Source organism: Elephantulus edwardii, unplaced genomic scaffold (assembly GCF_000299155.1).
Source record: "Elephantulus edwardii isolate Elephantulus edwardi_28Jun2011 unplaced genomic scaffold, EleEdw1.0 scaffold00151, whole genome shotgun sequence".
Classification (NCBI taxonomy): domain Eukaryota; kingdom Metazoa; phylum Chordata; class Mammalia; order Macroscelidea; family Macroscelididae; genus Elephantulus; species Elephantulus edwardii.
Window position 1 is genome coordinate 7,143,648 of NW_006399901.1, and position 17,192 is coordinate 7,160,839.

General features: G+C 53.5%; 3 protein-coding genes across 4 annotated transcripts in view; 1 reads left to right on the plus strand and 2 right to left on the minus strand.

Moving 5' to 3' along the window:
* The first annotated feature begins 3,777 nt into the window (after positions 1-3,777).
* Positions 3,778-5,187, plus strand: LOC102843317 (chromosome unknown open reading frame, human C16orf13). The gene is made up of 6 exons (XM_006894903.1): positions 3,778-3,992; positions 4,132-4,294; positions 4,383-4,442; positions 4,834-4,901; positions 4,981-5,059; positions 5,140-5,187. Exons 1-6 carry the CDS (start codon positions 3,778-3,780, stop codon positions 5,185-5,187), a joined length of 633 nt encoding a protein of 210 aa, XP_006894965.1.
* A 542-nt stretch (positions 5,188-5,729) lies between these two features.
* On the minus strand, positions 5,730-7,963 carry WFIKKN1 (WAP, follistatin/kazal, immunoglobulin, kunitz and netrin domain containing 1). The gene is made up of 2 exons (XM_006894904.1): positions 7,757-7,963; positions 5,730-7,250 (listed from the first exon to the last, which is right to left on the minus strand). The coding sequence occupies exons 1-2, from the start codon at positions 7,961-7,963 to the stop codon at positions 5,730-5,732; spliced, it is 1,728 nt and encodes a 575-aa protein (XP_006894966.1).
* A 2,535-nt stretch (positions 7,964-10,498) lies between these two features.
* Positions 10,499-17,192, minus strand: part of RAB40C (RAB40C, member RAS oncogene family) — a 20,454-nt gene continuing 13,760 nt past the window's right edge. The window contains exons 2-6 of one of the 2 annotated variants that reach the window (XM_006894852.1): positions 16,310-16,370; positions 16,155-16,215; positions 11,545-11,622; positions 11,132-11,297; positions 10,499-10,779 (exon numbers count right to left, since the gene is read on the minus strand). In XM_006894852.1, coding sequence (XP_006894914.1) covers positions 10,499-10,779; positions 11,132-11,297; positions 11,545-11,622; positions 16,155-16,215; positions 16,310-16,370 — 647 coding nt within the window. Of the gene's footprint in view, positions 10,780-11,131; positions 11,355-11,544; positions 11,623-16,154; positions 16,216-16,309; positions 16,371-17,192 lie in introns of both variants that reach the window. The other variant, XM_006894851.1, reaches the window with a different exon arrangement.

Below are 17,192 nucleotides of genomic sequence, written 5' to 3' on the forward strand. Positions count from 1 at the left end.
GCATGATTGGCCTAAACTAAATAAAAACGAGAAGGAAACTAAGAAAGAGGCCTTTTCACAGTGCCATGCTGTGAGAGGACCTCTGCCTTAGCCTTCCCTCCTTTTCCGAGCTCATTTCCACGTGTCCCTGCTTTCTTTCTGCATCCAGTTTGCAACAGTCTTGTGCAGTATTTGTCCTTTGTGACTATTTCACTCAGCATAATGTCTTCCAGGCTCACCAATGTTATATAGTGTTTTACGAGTTCATTGTTTTAAATTGCTGCATAATATTCCATTGTGTAAATGTACCAAAGGTTTTCTGTCCATTCGTTTATTTATAGGCACTTGAATTGCTTCCACCTCTTTGCCATTGTGTATAACACAGCAATAAACAAGGGTGTGCATACATTTGAGTCACGGCTCTGGGTTTTTGTTTTTAATTCATTGATTTTTAAATTTGGTGTACCATCGAATTGGATCCGACCGGCACAGGAGTTTGCCCCCCCTTTTGCCTCTCCTTCTCCAGCGAAGCATCTTCGAACCCCGCACCTTTGAGATTTCAGGGCAGCTCTAGTTTTTTTTAGGGTATATTCCCAGTAGCGGAATTGCTGGGTCAAAAATTATTTTTATTTCTAATTTTTGAGAACGTACCAGATTGCATTTTATAGTGGTTGTACCATTTTACATTCATTTCCACCACCAGTGTGTAAGAGTGCCAATCTCTCCACAACCTCACCAGCATTTGTCATCTGCTGCTCTGTTAAACTTTGCTGTTATTGTTGGGTGAAATGATATTTCATAGTTGTTCTGAGAATCTTTGTTTTCTTGATGTTGAGCTTCAATCCATATTGAAGGCTGCAGTCCTTGACCTTATGCACCAAACGCTTCAGTTCTTCCTCCATTTTGGTGAATTAGGTTGTGTCATCTGCATGATGCAGGTTGTTGATAAGGCTCTCTCTAATCCTGATGTCACATTCTTCCTCATAAAGTCCAGCCTCCTGGGGAGCTCTGGTGGCCTAGTGGCAAGAAGCTGCAACTACAGTCTCAGAGGTGCATGGTTCAAATCCACCAGATGCTCTGCTGGAGAAGGAGGAACAATCTCCTCCTGTACCAGTCAGATCTGATTTGACGGTACACACAAAAAATAATGAAATATAAATTAAAAAAAAAAGTCCAGCCTCCTGAATAATGTGTTTCACATATAGATTGAAAAACTTTGGAGAGAGGATGCATCCCTGACACACTCCTTTCCTGATTTTGAACCATACAGTGTTTTCTTGCTCCATTCTGACAATGGTCCAAGGATACGTTTCCCATGAGCACAGTCAGGTGTTCTGGGATTCTCATTCTTCTCAAGATTAGCTACAATTTGTTGTGATCCACACAATCAAATGCCCTTGCATAGTCAATGAAACACAGATAGATATTCATCTGGTACCCTCTGCTTTCAACTAAACTCCATCTGACATTGGTTACAATGTCCCTAGTGCCACCAGCCTCTTCTAAACCCAGCTTGAACACCTGGAGGTTCTCTTCTGATGTACTGTTACCATTGTTTTTGGATAATCTTCAGCAGGATTTTGCTAGTGTATGATATTAGTGATATTGTTTAATAATTTCCACACTCTTGTTACATCACCTTTTTTTTGGAAGTAGCCTTCAATATGGATTAAAGATCAACATCAAAGAAACACAGATTCTCACCACTGGGACAACTGACAGCACCATGAAAGAGGGAGAAGAGACTGAGGTTGTTAACAATATAATTTCAGCTTGCTAGGCTCCACAATCAACACTCATGGCACCAGCAATCAGGAAATTAAAAAAAACCAGAAAAACAACCAACAATCTAATTGCACTAGGAAAATCTGCTGTCAGGGACCTCGCCAATATACTGAGGAGCAATGATGTCAGTTTAGAGACTAATGTGTGCCTGATCCAGGCCATGGTCTTCTCAATTACTTGCTATGTATCTGAAAATAGGACAATGACTAAGGACAATAGAAGAAGAATCAAGTCCTTTGAGGGTCATGTTGGAGAAGAGTATTGAACATACTATGGACCACCAAGAGAAAAAACAGGCCTGTCTGTCTTAGAGAGGGTTAAACCAAGTTGCTCCTTGAAGGCAAGGATTTTTTCGGAGGTAAGGATTTTGAAGCTCCATTTTGCATACTTTGGGTACATGTCCAGGAGGGACCAGTCCTTGAAGAAGGACATCATGCTTGGAAGGGTGGAGGGATATAGCAGGAGAGGAAGACCCAGATGAGATGGATTGACATAGTAACTCAACTCATGTGAGTAGGTGTGTCGGAGTCAGTGAGACTGGCTCAGAACAGGGCAGTCTTCAAAGCTATTGTACATAGGGTCACTCTGACACACCTACTCCTATTACCCCAGTTACTGAGTCAGTTAATTTCATCCAGGGTCTTCCTCTCTTGCACTGTTTGTTATTCCACCCTTCCAAGCATGATGTCCCTTCCTAAGGACTGGTCCCTCCTTGCAATGTACCCAAAGTATGACAGATGAAGCTTTAAAAGCCTTGCCTCCAAGGAACAGCTTGGTTTCACTGTTTCTACCTCTGGTGGCCTAGTGGCAAGAAGCTGTGCTGCAATCCCAAAGGCACGCAGTTTGAAGCCACCAGCTGCTCTGCGAGAAGGATGGGCAACCTCTTCTTGTGCAACTAACTGCCTCTGAAAACTTGCTGGAGGGTCAGCTATGGATCACTTCCAACTCTTGGTACATAACAACAGGATGAAACTGTCTGTTCTCCTAGCAGTCCATGGTATATTCAATACTCTTCTCTAGCACCACAACTCAAAGGCTTCAATTCTTCTTCTGTCATCCATGGTCATTGTCCATCTTTAGTCATTGTCCAGTTACTCTTTGAGTCATAGCAAGTAATTTCAAAGACCCTGACCTGGATCAGGCACACCTTAGTCTCTAGGATGACACTGTTGCTCTTCAGTACTCTGGAGGGGTCCCTGACAGCAGATTTTCCCAATGAAATACATCTTTTGATTTCCTGAGTGCTGGTACCAAGAGTGTTCATTGTGGAGCCAAGCAAGATGAAGTTGTTAACAATCTCAATCTCTTTATTTTCTATCACGATCTTGTCTCAGTGGTGAGAATCTTTTTTTTAAAATTTAAATTTATTATTCATTTCAGTAAAAATTTACAGAGACTTTGGATTTCCATTCATTAATTGTTGCACTTTTCTCCCCTCCCAACCCTCTCCCCAGTACACTATCCTCTTGGAAAAGTAAAAGACAAATTCTCTCATTGTTTTACAAACCCTCCCCCAGGTCCACTCCACCATGTAGCCTTCGCTCTAGACTCCTGTCATGACAAAAATACCTAATCACATACCCCTTTTAAACAGTTTTCTCCCTCCATAATCAAGTGTTCTGGGAATTCCCATTCTTCTCAAGGTTAGCCACGATTTGTTGTGATCTACAGTCAAAAGCCTTCCCAAAGTCAATGAAACACGGATATTCTCTGGTACTCTTTGCTTTCAGCAAGATCCATTTAACATTGTCTATAATATCCCTAGTGCCACGGCCTCTTCTAAAACAAGTCTGAACATCTTGTAGTTCTCTTTTGATTTTCTGTTCCAGTCATTTTTGGATAATTTTCAGGAAGGTCTTTAAGTATAACGGACACTTTAATGAGCGGCGCACGCACTCCTGGGAGTTGTAGTTCGCAAGGTCTTTGACGCAGAGACGTGAGGGGAGGGGCGCGGCCGCCGGACTATAAATGCCAGCACTCGGCGGAGTGGGGTCTAAACTCCTGAGGGCGGCGATGTCGGGTGCTGGGCTACCTGGGGTGTCTGGGGCGGCTGAGAGGAATAAAGAGCCTATTCTGCAGGTACTGAAGCATTATGTAGACCCAGCCCAGCGCGGCGTCCGCGTTCTCGAAGTGGCCTCCGGCTCTGGCTTGCACGCGGCCTACTTTGCCCGGGCCTTCCCCCACGTGGAGTGGCAGCCGTCGGATGTGGACCAGCGCTGCCTAAACAGGTGTGGCTGGGCGACCGTATGCCCAAAGCCAGGGATCCCCTCTGGGCTCTTAGGGCCTATGTCCACTGTGTGACCCCAAAGGAGCATCGGGATGTGGGCGCCCCTGCGGACCCGCACATACAGTACTGCCTTCCTGCAGCATCTCAGCCACCACTAAGGCCCAGGGGCTGACGAACGTGAAGGCCCCGCTGTACCTGGATGTGACCTGGGGCTGGGAGCAGTGGGGCGGGATCGGCCAGCAGTCTCTGGACCTGCTGCTTTGCATCAACATGATTCACATCAGTCCACTGCGCTGCACCGAGGTCTGTGGGGAGCTGGGCTGGCTGCCCGGTGTTTCAGGTGGCCTGGAAGTGGGAGACACCTCACTACCCTCTGTCTCCTGCACTCTAGGGACTGTTCAAGGCGGCTGGGCATCTACTCAAGCCTAAGGCGGTGCTGATCACCTATGGGGTGAGCGCTCTCCCCAGAGATAGACCTCTGCTCCTCAGACAGCATGTCTCTGCCACCTCTGAGGTGGGGTGGCAGAGTTCTGGCCAGCTGTCCCCTCTCTCCCTTAAGCTATGGACACTGCACAACCATAATCTCCCTGACTTGGCCAGCGTATCCCTTCTCCCCATGCCCAGGGATCACGGATCAGCCACTTTATCTTGTTCCCCTCCTGATTACCTGTTTCCACTCTCCCAGCTACAGCTTCACTTCCTTGTCCCAAGTCAGGCACCTAGCAGTTTTTTGGCTATCCCTCCTTCCTTAGGGACCCCAGCCTCCAAGACAGCTGAGGGATCACAGGCAACACTGGGCAGGTAGGTGGTCAGCAGCAGAGCTGTGTCTCTTATCCCTGCAGCCTTACTCAGTCAACGGGACCATTACTCCTCAGAGCAATGTGGATTTTGACCTCTCCCTCAGACAGAGGTTAGGCTGGGGGCAGGAGCTGTTCGGGAGGCAGGGGTTTGTGCACCCCAAGGCTGTGACTCAGCCCTCTCTCCTGCAGAAACCCGGAGTGGGGACTGCGGGACACGGCCTTCCTGCGACACTTGGGTCAGACCAGCGGCCTGCTCCTGGAGCGAATGGTAAGGAGGACAGTGGATCTTAGGGGGTGCGGGTGGGCTGGGGGACTAAAGTAGCCCATCCTAGCCAGCATTCTCCCCAGGTGGACATGCCTGCCAACAACAAGTGCCTGATCTTCCGAAAAGAATGACTTCCTTCCCTGGTTCATTCCTGGTCCACAGACCACCCCCTTCTCTGGGCCTTAGGAGCTCAATTGAGGCTTGCCTCGGAATAAAGTGGTCCCTTCTTACTCGCAGCTTCATTTCCATGTGCCTCCTCGTGGGAGTATCCATCCAGGGCAAGCAGCAAGGGTTTGTCCTCCGGGGTCCCGCTGGGGCCATGAGGGAGGGAGTGAATGGCTGAGATAGAGGCCGGGGCAGTACCAAGATGATTGCTTCTTTTTCCAGAGGACATCCCTTGACAGGCACGTGGTGTTCCCAGGAATGGGCTCTGCCAGGGCCCTAATTTGGTGGAGGATTTTGTGCGGTGGATTGCCCCAGATACCTACCCAAATCCCCTGTGCTCTCCGTGAAGGCACCAGGAAGAGTCAGGGTCCCCTCAGAGAAGTCACCAAGTTGGAAAGAAACATTTTTATTTACCAGGAAATTAGAGAAGCGAGTATAGGTCGAAGGTTAGCAGGCCAGAGATGGAGCTTGGGGCCGGTGCAGGCGGAGGGGCGGGACCTGGGCGAACCTAGTCCTGGAAGCGGTTGAGAAGTTCACAGGCCTTCTTCTCCACCAGCTCTGTGATCTTCCGGACTCGCTTCTCGCTGGCGGCGCGCACGTAGCTGCCGGCGTCCAGCACGGCCACGCCGTCGCGCACTTCTCCCATAATGACCAGCGGCCCGTCGCCGGCCGTCACGTTAGGGCACGGGCAAGCCCAGTCCACACCCAAGAGCGTCACCTCTAGGTATTTGGTGCCAAAGAACTGCAGGCCCATCTTGTCATCCTTGAGCACGTCGTCCAGGGCCACGCGGGCAATGCCGCCGCCTCCGTTGGCCTCCGGCTCCTGCAGCACTTCTGTGAGCCGCCCCACAATGGCGAAGTCGCTGCGGCACAGGCTCAGCGCCAGTCGGCTGCGCAGGCGGCAGGCACGACAGGGCGGCGTGCGTGGTACTGGGCAGGCGTCCTCACAGGCCTCACGACTCTCGAAGTTGTTTCCATTGCCCTCACAGCCGCCGTAGACGAAGGGGTGGCACTGGCGCAGCAGCGGGCTGTAGGCCCATCGTGGTTCGCGGCCCGGGCACGGACCCCGCACGGCGGGCAGCACACAGGTGTCGCCGGGACCTGGCGCGCAGGCCCGCTGGCAGGCCTCATAGGTCTCGAAGCCACCCTGTGTGCCCTCATCGCAGCCGCTGGCAGCAAAGGTGATACAGCCACCGCGCTGCGGGTCGAAGCGCCAGCGCACCTGTGGAGTGGAGGGGCCGACGCAGGGCTGCTCGTCTGGCGCGCGAGCGCACTCGGCCAGGTCTTGGGTGGGGACGCTGGGTGCACGAGGGGGCCCTTCGGCGACGGTGCCCCGCTGCACCACTGAGAGTGGGAAGTCTGCGCGCAGGAGACCCGCGGAGTTGCGGGCGGTGCAGGTGTAGAGGCCTGCGTCCTCGGGCCGCGCATTGTACAGCACCAGCTGCCCGATGCTGGTGACCACCACATTGCCATACATCTGGTCAGGTCGTAGGATCAAGTTCTCCTGCTGCTCACTCTGCCTCTCCCAGGTGATGGCGGGCGGGGGACGCCCGCTGACATCGCAGTGCAGGCTGGCTGTGCCCCCAACGGCCACCGCTTGGGGCGAGGGGTTGTTATAGAGGGCGGGTGGTTCGGGTACTTGGGGCGCCGCCCCAGACGTTGGTTGCGCAGTGGTCTCGGGAGTCTCGGAGGGCCCTGGGCTGCTGGGGGGCCAGCCCAGCACCGACTTGCAGGGCACCACGCGCAGACGCAGGCCACGAAGGCAGGCTTCGGCGTCCAGGTAACAGCGGTTATAGTAGGTAAGGCCGTCAGAGGCACAGGTGAAACTAGGCTCTTTTCCGCAGCGCTCCCGGCAGCGACACACGGGCTGCCCGTCCCAGATATCGCAGTCAGATCCCTGCTGCTGACACACAAAGCCCTCGCACGAGGCGGCAGCGGCTGTTGTGGGGTCTCCGAAGGCAAAGCGAGCCGCCACGCAGCTCCGCAGGCCACACACGTTGGGGCAGCACCGCTCAGGGGCCGCGCAGTCCTGGGAGGCAGCCGGGAGTGACTCAGTGCGGACCCCGCATTGCGCTGCCCTGCCCCTTCTGTGCCCGCCTCGCCCAGCCCTGGGGTGGAGCCCTCCCATCCTTGCTTCTGGCTGCAGCTAGTCTCTGCCTCTCTTGGAACCTGTTTCCCCTCTTGAAATCCAAGGAAGTGTGTGCTCTACCGCCATAACTACAGCACTCCCACTTTCATTACCCGCGTGCAGAGGGAACTGAGCATCCCCCACCGGCCCTCCCAGCGCTGGTCCCAAGATGAAAGAGCAGAGGCTAGGGCACAGCGGCTGGCGCTCTTTGAGGGTGTGGAATAGGGTCTCTAGACCTGAAGGCGTGGTTCACTCTGTTCCTCTGTGGTGGATAGTGACCGAGGCAGGAAGGGTAGGGGCCCTGGTGGGGAATGCTCATGGGAGGGGTGTTCCCAAAGCATAGCCTGGGAGGGCCCCACGAGGATCTGGCCCTGCTGTCGCCCATGTCCACCCCCTACCCGGCTTACCTGGTCCCCCACACACTCGCGCTCACAGGTGCTCTGGGCATCCACCCACAGGTGGGGGTTCAACTGATTTGGGCAGACGCCTGGGTGGCTCCCGGACTCCAGTGGTGTTGGCAGACTGGCTCCTGTGACCAGTCCAGCGGTGGTGACAGCGGTGGCAGCAGCAACGAGCATGGTCAGGACCAGCAAGAATGGCAGCGGCGTCGGCATGGGGTTCAGCGGGGTGCGGCCAGGGCTCCTGGTCCGCCCTGCAGAGGCTCTGCCCGCATCCACCCTGTCTGCCCTGGCTGGGTCCCGCCCTTGACTCCCTAGGCAGGTGCCCTCGGCAGATGCGTCCGGGGCTGGTTGGTGGGGGTCCTTCCACTCTCAAAGTCCGTCCATGGGGCTAGTCGTCTGGGCTGGCTGCTCCCCAGCAGGTCAACCGGGCGCGGGGGAGGGGAAGAGGAGGGGTTGGCCGAGAGCAGCACTTCTGGCCAGCTAGGGTCACTGAGGGGCGGAGAAGGGCTGGCTCTGGCCAGAACGGGGGAGGGGAGGCGGGGTGGGGCGCTGTAACCCGAGCCCCTCCCTCGCGCCCTGGGAACCTTCTACACTCGGATCAAAGCGCTCTGTCCAGACCCTCCACTCCCCCCACCATGTCTCTGGACCAGCAAAGTGGGGGCAGGGCTGGCTAGTCTCAGCTTTTGTCTCAGGCTTTGAAGGAACTCCCACAAAGTGGGGGTGATCCCACTAGGTGATAGTGGGCAGATACTGCTTCGGTGTCCCACCAGGTTGTCATCAGTTCAAGCTCAGTCCCGAGAAGGGTCTATTCTGGATGATTACAGCAACTTTCTCCCCTATCTAGTGTCCCCTGCAGTCAGCCCTTCTGATTCCTGGGGGCTAACCCACCCAGAGCGCCCATTTACAGAGAGCAGGCTGAAGAAGCACTAATGTTCTGGGGCACAGGGACATGCAGGCTACCTCTGTACTGTCCAGCCAGAAACCCATGCAGACTACTAACATCCTGAAGCACAGATCTAAAAGTTAATTCTGATTAGTTCAAATTTAAACACCTGCAGCCCAGTCCCTAGAGAAGCCAAGTGGGCCCATTAAAGAGAGCGGCTGCCCCACAAGCCTGGACGAAGGTCCACTTGGGTGGGGGTGGCTGTCCTCCTGCCCTGAGTCAGGGCAGGGGCTGGGATCAAATGCTGCACAGGACAAAGGCCCTTCTAAATCCCTGTGTCTCCAAAGAGGCGGGGACCCAGGGAGAGGGCTTCTCCACAACGGATGGGAAATTGTCCCTGTGACCCCATGTCTGCCCTTCTGACCCAGGGGGCATGGTAATGAGAGCATGTGGTGGTGAGGCTGAGGCCATGATGGGACACCAGGACGTCACTGGACCCCCCCTCCTGGGGCCTGGAGCCATCCTACACAGTCAAGCTGGTTCGCCCTTCTAGGCAGACTTCTCCCCACACCCCAGCACCAAAGCCACCCTCAGAGGAGGAAGAAGGGGCACAGGCTGGAGAGTTCTGACCCCCACCTCAGCTGTCTTGGGATGAGCTCTAGCAGGCGGCTACAGGGCTGGTTGGTCGGGGGCAGGGGATGGAGACAACTGTAGTTGTGAGGAGGCCACCCCCTTCTCACTGCTTGGGGCCCAGTCCCCACCCACAAGGCACTGTGGCTCAAAACTGGAGATTTTAATTTATATAAAGTACACCACGGTGTCACAGTCAAAGACATTTACTGTACAAAGAAATAAAAATAATCAGGATCAAACTGGAGAGTCTACAGCAGCCACGGGTAGTGTCATGTCAGGGAAGTGTCTCTCCTTGAGGAGAAACTGGGTGGGGGTTCTGTCCATAATCCCGAAGAAACAGCCATCTCTGTAATGGGTGGGAGGCCTAGGGGCAAACCCCTGAGGCCAACCAAGCTGCTCAGGACCCTTCACCAGACACCTGAGCTGTCCTGGAGCTGGAGGACAGGCCAAAGGGCTTAGAGCAGGAAGTAGAGTTGAGAACCAGTGTGACTACAGGCTGGGGGGTGGGGGTGGGGATAGGGCGTGGGCTGCTGGGTCCTGGGCTCAGTGTCCCTCAGTGGCGACTTGTCCATGACCCTGCAGTACAACAAAGTGGAGAGGAGCAGTCACGGCACACCAGAGTTAGCACAGAGTGGTAGCTCCAGAGGGTCACATCGGCCTGTGGTCCCAGGGCCATTTTTATTTGTACAGAGCACTCAGTCCTCCCAGAGACTGTGAGCTGGTGCATGCACCTACTCATTGCAGGGCTGGTGGTAGGTGAACACATGGCAATGTCCACTCCCTGGCCCTTCTCTGGGGTCTGCATGCTGGACGCTGCCAGCAGAAGCTTCATCCCCTCCCTGTTTCTCCCACTGGGTTTGTGCAGGTGCAGGCGCCTACAATGTCAAACGGACACACAAAATCAGACTCCAGTTCTGTCCTTAGCCCTGTCTTCCCCTCCCCCCCCCCAGCATATCCCCACAGCTGCCACACCTGGCCTCCCTCATGGCCTTTAAAAATGTACAAAAAGAGGCCCATATTTTCACTAAATGAGAGCAAATGATACAGCACTGCGGCCTGCCTGAGGCAGGCACTGCCCACGGCCAACATGGGTGGAATAGCAGGGCGGCACGGGCACACCCAGCATCCTCTCCTCATCTTGCTTGCTGAGACCAGCCACACACCCGCCAGCTCAGGTTGGAGAGGCCCTCGTGGCACGTGCAGGTGGCAGGCATGGCAAGGCAGTCAGTCCGCTATGAGATCTTGCAGTTGCTGCGGGAGCAGTTCTGGGGGGGACTCTGGGGTGGCCGGATGGAGAGAGAGCGCTTGAGGCTGTTGCCCTTGCTGGTTGTGCCCCCACCCCCGCCAGCCAGCGAGTACGAGCGGCCATGCATCATGACTGCGTTCATGCCATTGGCCATGGAGAAGGACTTGAGGTGGCTCTTGATAGTGACTGGCAGCGGGAGCTTGTCAATGAGGTGGACAGGTGTGCAGGACACGATGGCGCGGCAGCAGAGGTCCTGCAAGCTGAACACTGTGGGGGCAAAGGCACAATCAGTAAGGCTGGGGGATGAACAGCAAGGACATGTCTGTGGAAGGTCAGTGACCAGTGGGTGGGACACTTTATCCGTGATAGGCATGACTAAGGGCATTTCAATAGTAGCACAAGATTTTAAATCTGGTCAGTGGGTGGGGTCACATCACTAAAAAAGGTGGGGAGCTAGGCATATTGGTGGGACAGCCATCATGGTTGGGGCCTGGCTGTGGTGGGGCTCCAGAGTGAGAGGTCAGAAGTGAGTAGGGCATATATTAACTGTGGGAGGTGGCTGTGGCAGGCAACACTAGGGGCTGGGGGTAGGTCATGGTCACTGGTGGGTGAGCCTCACCACGGTTGGGCCTCCAGATCTTCTCCATGCCGTGACGCATGAGCACAATTCTCGACAGCTCAGTGAAGGACTCAGTCACATTGAAGTTGCACAGGGGGCTGACCTCGAAGAAGGTCATGCAGTTCTTTTCGGCGTAGGCACGAGCTTGCTCCGTGGGCACCTGACGCTTGAAGGCCAAGTGCAGCCGGTTCCCCACCAGGATCCGGGGGACCCCGGGTGCGTGCTGGGGTGGCACAGGGCTCAGGATGAACAAAGCTGATGCTCCTCTGCCCGCCTGCCCTCCTGCCCCCCCGTGGAGGCCCACCCAGACCTTCTGCACTAGAGTCAAACCCTGCCTGGCACCTGGGATCTTACAGACGTTAAGGGGGACAGGAAGGCCTTGATGGTAACTCTAACTGCTTATCCCCACCTACCTCATCGATCTCCTTGATCCACCGGTCGATGCCGTCGAAGGACCAGCGGTTGGTGATGTCGTACACTAGAAGGATGCCCTGTATGGAGATGTGGTCAGCATGCCTTTGCGGCAACCTGGGATGACCATGCAGGTACAGAACCAGAGACTGCTGGAGCTCCTCTCTGGGTGTGCCCCCTTCATTGAGTGTGCCCCCAACACCACCCCTTCAAGCCCCCCCCAGCTAACCTCCTCCATACACATCCCGTCCCTATGCCTGCCCCTTCCACCCCTTCTCCATATGTTCCCAATCATGCCCCCTACTGCATCTCTCCACTCCTTGCTCTTATCCTTCCTCCCATACCCTTCCCCTACCTCTCTCTGTTCGCACCCCCTCCAGACCTCCCAGCACATGGACCCCTGAACTGCCCCTGCCTGCACATATGTTCCCTATTCACCCTTCCACCTCCCACCCCTCTTTATGCACACCCTCTCCCTCGATGCAAGAGCCAGAACAGAGGGGAGCTCTGGTGGCCTAGTGGCAAGGAGCTGCAACTACAATCCCAGAGGCTCACGGTTCGAATCCACCAGATGCTCTGCTGGGAAAGGAGGGACAATCTCCTCCTGTACCAGTCAGATCTGATTTGACCGTATACTCACACAAAAATTTAAAAAAAAAAAAGAGCCAGAACAGAGCAACAGTGGCAGATGGACAAAGTGGGTGTGACGGACCACCCTCAAACCGTAGGAACTGGCCAGGGTTGCAGAGCCTCGTCTTGGCCCGGCCCCTGGCACACACCTTCATCTGTGAGAAAGGGATCTCAGCCTTCCTCTCATCAATACTGCCTCCTTCCTCTCCCAGTGTGGATGAAGGACACATGTGGGTGGCCATGGACCCGCTCCCCAGCCTGATACCTGGTCCACAGGCTAGGCTGGGAAATGGTGTGGCCTGGGCTGTGTAGTGGGCCATTGGACACTTCTGTTAGGTAGAGGGGGGGTCTGCAGTCAGGAGATATCGGAGAGGCACACAGTGACAGGGACATCGTTCCCATGTGGGCCATGCTGTGGGACAGTGAGGAGTGTTTCTCAGATAATCAGGCCTGGGCCTCTGTGGGTCAGCTGGTCATCGGCCTGTGCCTGCCACTGCACCTGGGGAGGCCTGCTCCCCTCAGTGCTTGTCCCTGGTGGTCTGGGGGTGTCAGGCCCCTAAACAGCAAAGGACACCTAGTGTCCCTGGCAGGCCCTTTGCTGTAGTGAGTGCTGCCCCGGGGGCACTTGGAGCAGTGGCAGGTGGAGGCAGAGCCCGCCTTCCTAGCCCCATGTGGCTGCAGTGGACCATAGCAGACAGGCTATGGTGACTTCCTGCCACATCCCTCAGAGACCAATTACTGCAAGCTTTGCTCCTGGCCCATGGCGTATCTGCCTTGGATTCCACACTTGGTTTCCAGAACCTCACTGATAGGGTCGAGTCCAGCTTGCAAGCCCCATGTTCCCTACCCCATAAAGTCTGCACGACATGGGGGGGAGGGGGTGAGTGGGCAATGTCCCATCCTCCATTTCTGGAAGGTCCTATTGGGAAAGGTCCTGTTTCTCTCCACAGAAGCCTCCCTAAGACTGGGCACCAGGGACAGACTGCAACCACCTCCAGCTAGCAGGTGCCCTGACCGTTACAGGCTGAAGCCCACAAGGCTGGTATGATGGTTTACTCATCATCCATGATCCTGGCACCCTGGGCTCTAGGGAGCACAGCTCCTGTGTGCAGGGCTGTGCTGTGAACTGGGGGGCAACACCAAAAAAGATATGTATTAGTACTGCAAGACTAACACCAAGTTGGTACCTACGCTCCCAGGAAGTCATCGAAGATGTGCCCCAAGATGGTCCTAGGATGCTCCTCACAGCTTTGCTCATCATAGACAACAACCAGCAGCGCACTTATGGGACTGACCTGCGAGTCAGCAGTGCAAACGCTATCAAACCAAACGCCCTATCTTACTTATGGCGACCCTCCACTGGTTTCCAAGGCTGCCAATCTTTACCAGAGAAGACTGACCATCTCTCCCTATTGTGGCTGGTGGATTGGAACTGTCAGTCTTCCAGTTAGCAGTACAATCATGGGGATGTTAAAAAACAAGATGGAAGGATTATACAGAGTCATTGTACTAAAAAGAATTGGCTGACACAGAAGAATTTCAAGAATCAACATATGAGCAAGAGGAAATGGTGATGAAGGAGGAAGTACAGGCTGCTCTGAAGGAACTGGAAAAAAATAAAGCCCCAGGAATTGGTGGAATACCAATTGATGTATTTCAGCAAACAGAAGCTGCCCTGCATGTGCTAAGTTGTGCCAAGAAATCTGGAGGACAACTACTTGACCAACTGACTGGAGGTGACCTGGCAGAGTGTGGAAACTATTGAACAATATCATTAATATCACAAACTAGCAAAATCCTGCTGAACATTATCCAGAAAAGAACAGTATATTGACAGAGAACTACCAGAAATACAGGCTGGGTTTAGAAAAGGTCATGACACTAGGGACATTACTGCCAATGTCAGATGGATCCTGGCAGAAAGCAGAGTACCAGAAGAATGTCTGTGTTTCATTGACTATGCAAAGGCATATGACTGTGTGGATCACAGTAAATTGAGGCTAACCTTGAGGAAAATGGGAATCTCAGAACACTTGATTATGCTTTTATGAAACCTATACTTGGACAAGGAAGCAGTCCTCAGAATAGAGCAAGGAAACACTGCATGGTTCAAAATCAGGAAAGGAATGTGCCAGGGATGCATTCTGTTTCCATACTCTTTCAATCTGTATGCAGAACAGATCATTCAGGAAGCAGGACTTTATGAGAAGTGTTGCATCAAGATTGGAGGAAGACTCATCAACAACCTACAATATGCAGGTGACACAACCTTGCTTACTGAAATTGAGGAGGACCTGCAACACTTGTTGCAAAAAGTCAAGTACTATAGTCTAATATGGATTGAAGCTCAACATCAAGAAGACAAAGACTCTCACCACTGGGCCAACTGGCAGCACCATATTACATGGAGAAGAGATTGAGGTTGTTAGCAATTACAACTTGCTCGGATTCACAATCAACAGTCTTTAACACCAGCAGTCAGGAAATCAAAAGACAAACTGTATTGGGAAAATCTGCTGTCATGGACCTCTCCAGAGCGCTGAAGAGCAATGATGTCAGTCTAGATACAAAGGTATGCCTAATCCAGGCCATGGTCTTTTCAATTACTTGTAATGCTTCAGAGTTGGACAATGACTAAGGATGACAGAAGATTAATTGATGCCTTTGAGTTGTAGTGCTGGAGAATAGTCTTGAACATACCATGGACTGCCAAGAAAACAAATTGGTATGTCTTGGAGAGGATAAAACCAAGCCTCTCCTTGGAGGCTAGAATTTTGAAGCTCGGCCTCACTTACTTTGGGCATGTGACCAGGAGAGATTGGTCCTTGGAAAAGAACATCATGCTCGGATGGGTGGAGGGACAGAGCAGGAGAGGGAGACCCCGGATGAGATGAATTGATACAATAACTGGGGCAATGGGTGTATGTGTCAGAATTAGTGAGACTGACTTAGGACTGGGAAGGGTTCAAAGCTGCTGTACGTAGGGTCGCTATACATCACAGGCAACTCAGTGGCACATAACAACAATAACATACTATGACAAGTCTGGAAGCATGAGTGGCATCCACTTCCTAAATAACATGCCTCCAGAAACTCTATGAACTTTGATAAATGTCAACAGCAGTAGAGGGGCTTCAGGCCTTTTGTTCATAGGGTCGCTATGAATTGTGCTTGACTTGAAGGCAATCAAAAACAACATCAAGTCTTACCCCCAAAAGAGACATGTGAAGTCCTAACGCCCTACACTTCTGAGTATGTGTCTCAGGGAGCGGGGTGGCCTCTGAGCTGTTTCATAGAAGTTCACCAGAAAGGCCAGGCAGCCTGCGCAAACCCTTAACAAACCCAAGAACTCCCATGAGAGCAGCATGCCTGCCAGAAGCTGGGAAAAGAGGTTGCAGAGCCTGACCTCTTCTGTCCATAAGGATGTCTGCCTGCCTGCCATGTGGTGGGCAGTCACCTGACAGAAGGGGATGTGCTCATCCCAGAAAGATGCAGGTAAATTGATTATGTCCTGAAAACACAGCCTCCAAAGGTTACATACACATGATCCTCAGACAAATATAAATGATGTGGAACATGCTGACACAGAAGCCGAGTATACCCCTTTGGAACCCCGAACGCACAGGTGAAAAACCATCCTGGCCTGGCTGCCCCTAGACCAGCCTGAATCCCACCTCTTCCAAGTAGGACTTGGGCTAACAGTAGCTCCCAAACTCAGCAGAAAGCAGGAAGCCTAGCTGATCCTGGGAGTCACCTAGTGTCATACAAGTGGGCACCAGACAGAGCTGCTTCTCACAGAGCCCTCTGCATGGGAGCGCAAGGGGGGCTGTGGCCCTCAGATGAGGAGGGGTCTCAGCCTCAGCAGAATCGCTGAATGTCCATAGAGGGCAAAATGCTTACGGGGCCACAGATGGCATGTGGCCGTTGGTCAGAACATGTCACAGAGGACAGACATGGATGGACAGCCCTCTCCCAGCCTTACCTGTGCACCCCTAGAGTAGGACCTGAAGATGGTACAGAATCTGCCCTGGCCTGAAGTATCCCTGAAACACAGGGGGTGGGAAGTGTTAGCACAGGACAAAGCCCCCAAAACGCTCCCGCCCTCTCACCCGTTCACAATTCATCCCATACCCTCACCAGAGCTCCAGCTTTACACGCCGGCCGTCCAGCAGGATGGTGGTGGTCTTGTAGTCAATGCCTGTGAAGAGTGGAATGCAGGCAGGGTAAAGGCACTCATGTGGCACCAGTCAAGCTAATCTGTGACAGTCACAGCATCACTAGTGACATCACTAGGGTGTTAACCTCCTCTGACTTGGGGTGGATTGGCTGGTCCCATCCTGCCTTGTTCTGTCCAAGGCTCCTAGTAGCTTGTTCTCGGGTCAAGGATGAGAATCCCATGTGCCTACATCCTGGCACCACTGTACGAGACAGCAACCCGAGACATGGCTGCCCTGACAGTGCCTCCTCTTGTGTACCAGCCCACTGCTGCCACCACTGAGAACAGTGGATTCACCTTGCTGAGACAGCACCAAGAAGTGTGAGAGGAAAAAATAAAATGAAGTGTGACGGCAGGGGTGTGTGACAATACAGGGTTGTGTGGTGTGTGATGAGGAGAGTAATAGACAGGTATGTGATAGTGAGGGCTGTGTGATGGTTAAGGGGTGAGTGATGGTGAGGTGTGTGATGGTGACAGGTGTGTGATGGTGACAGGTGTGTGAGATGGTGAGGAGTCTGTGATGATGAGGGGTGTGTTATGGCAAAGGGTGTGTGATGGTGAGGTGTGTGATTGTGAGATGGTTAAGGGGTGTGTGATGGTGAGGGGTATGATGGTGACAGGTGTGATGGTGAAGGGTGGAATGGTGAGGGATATGCGATGGTGAGGGGTGTGCAATAGTGAGGGGTGTGCGATGGTGAGGGGTGGTGGGGTGCGATGGTGAGAGGTCGATGGTCAGGGGTATGTGACAGTGAGGGGTGCAATGTTGAGGGGTGTGTGGTGGTGAGGGGTGTGCGATGGTGAGGG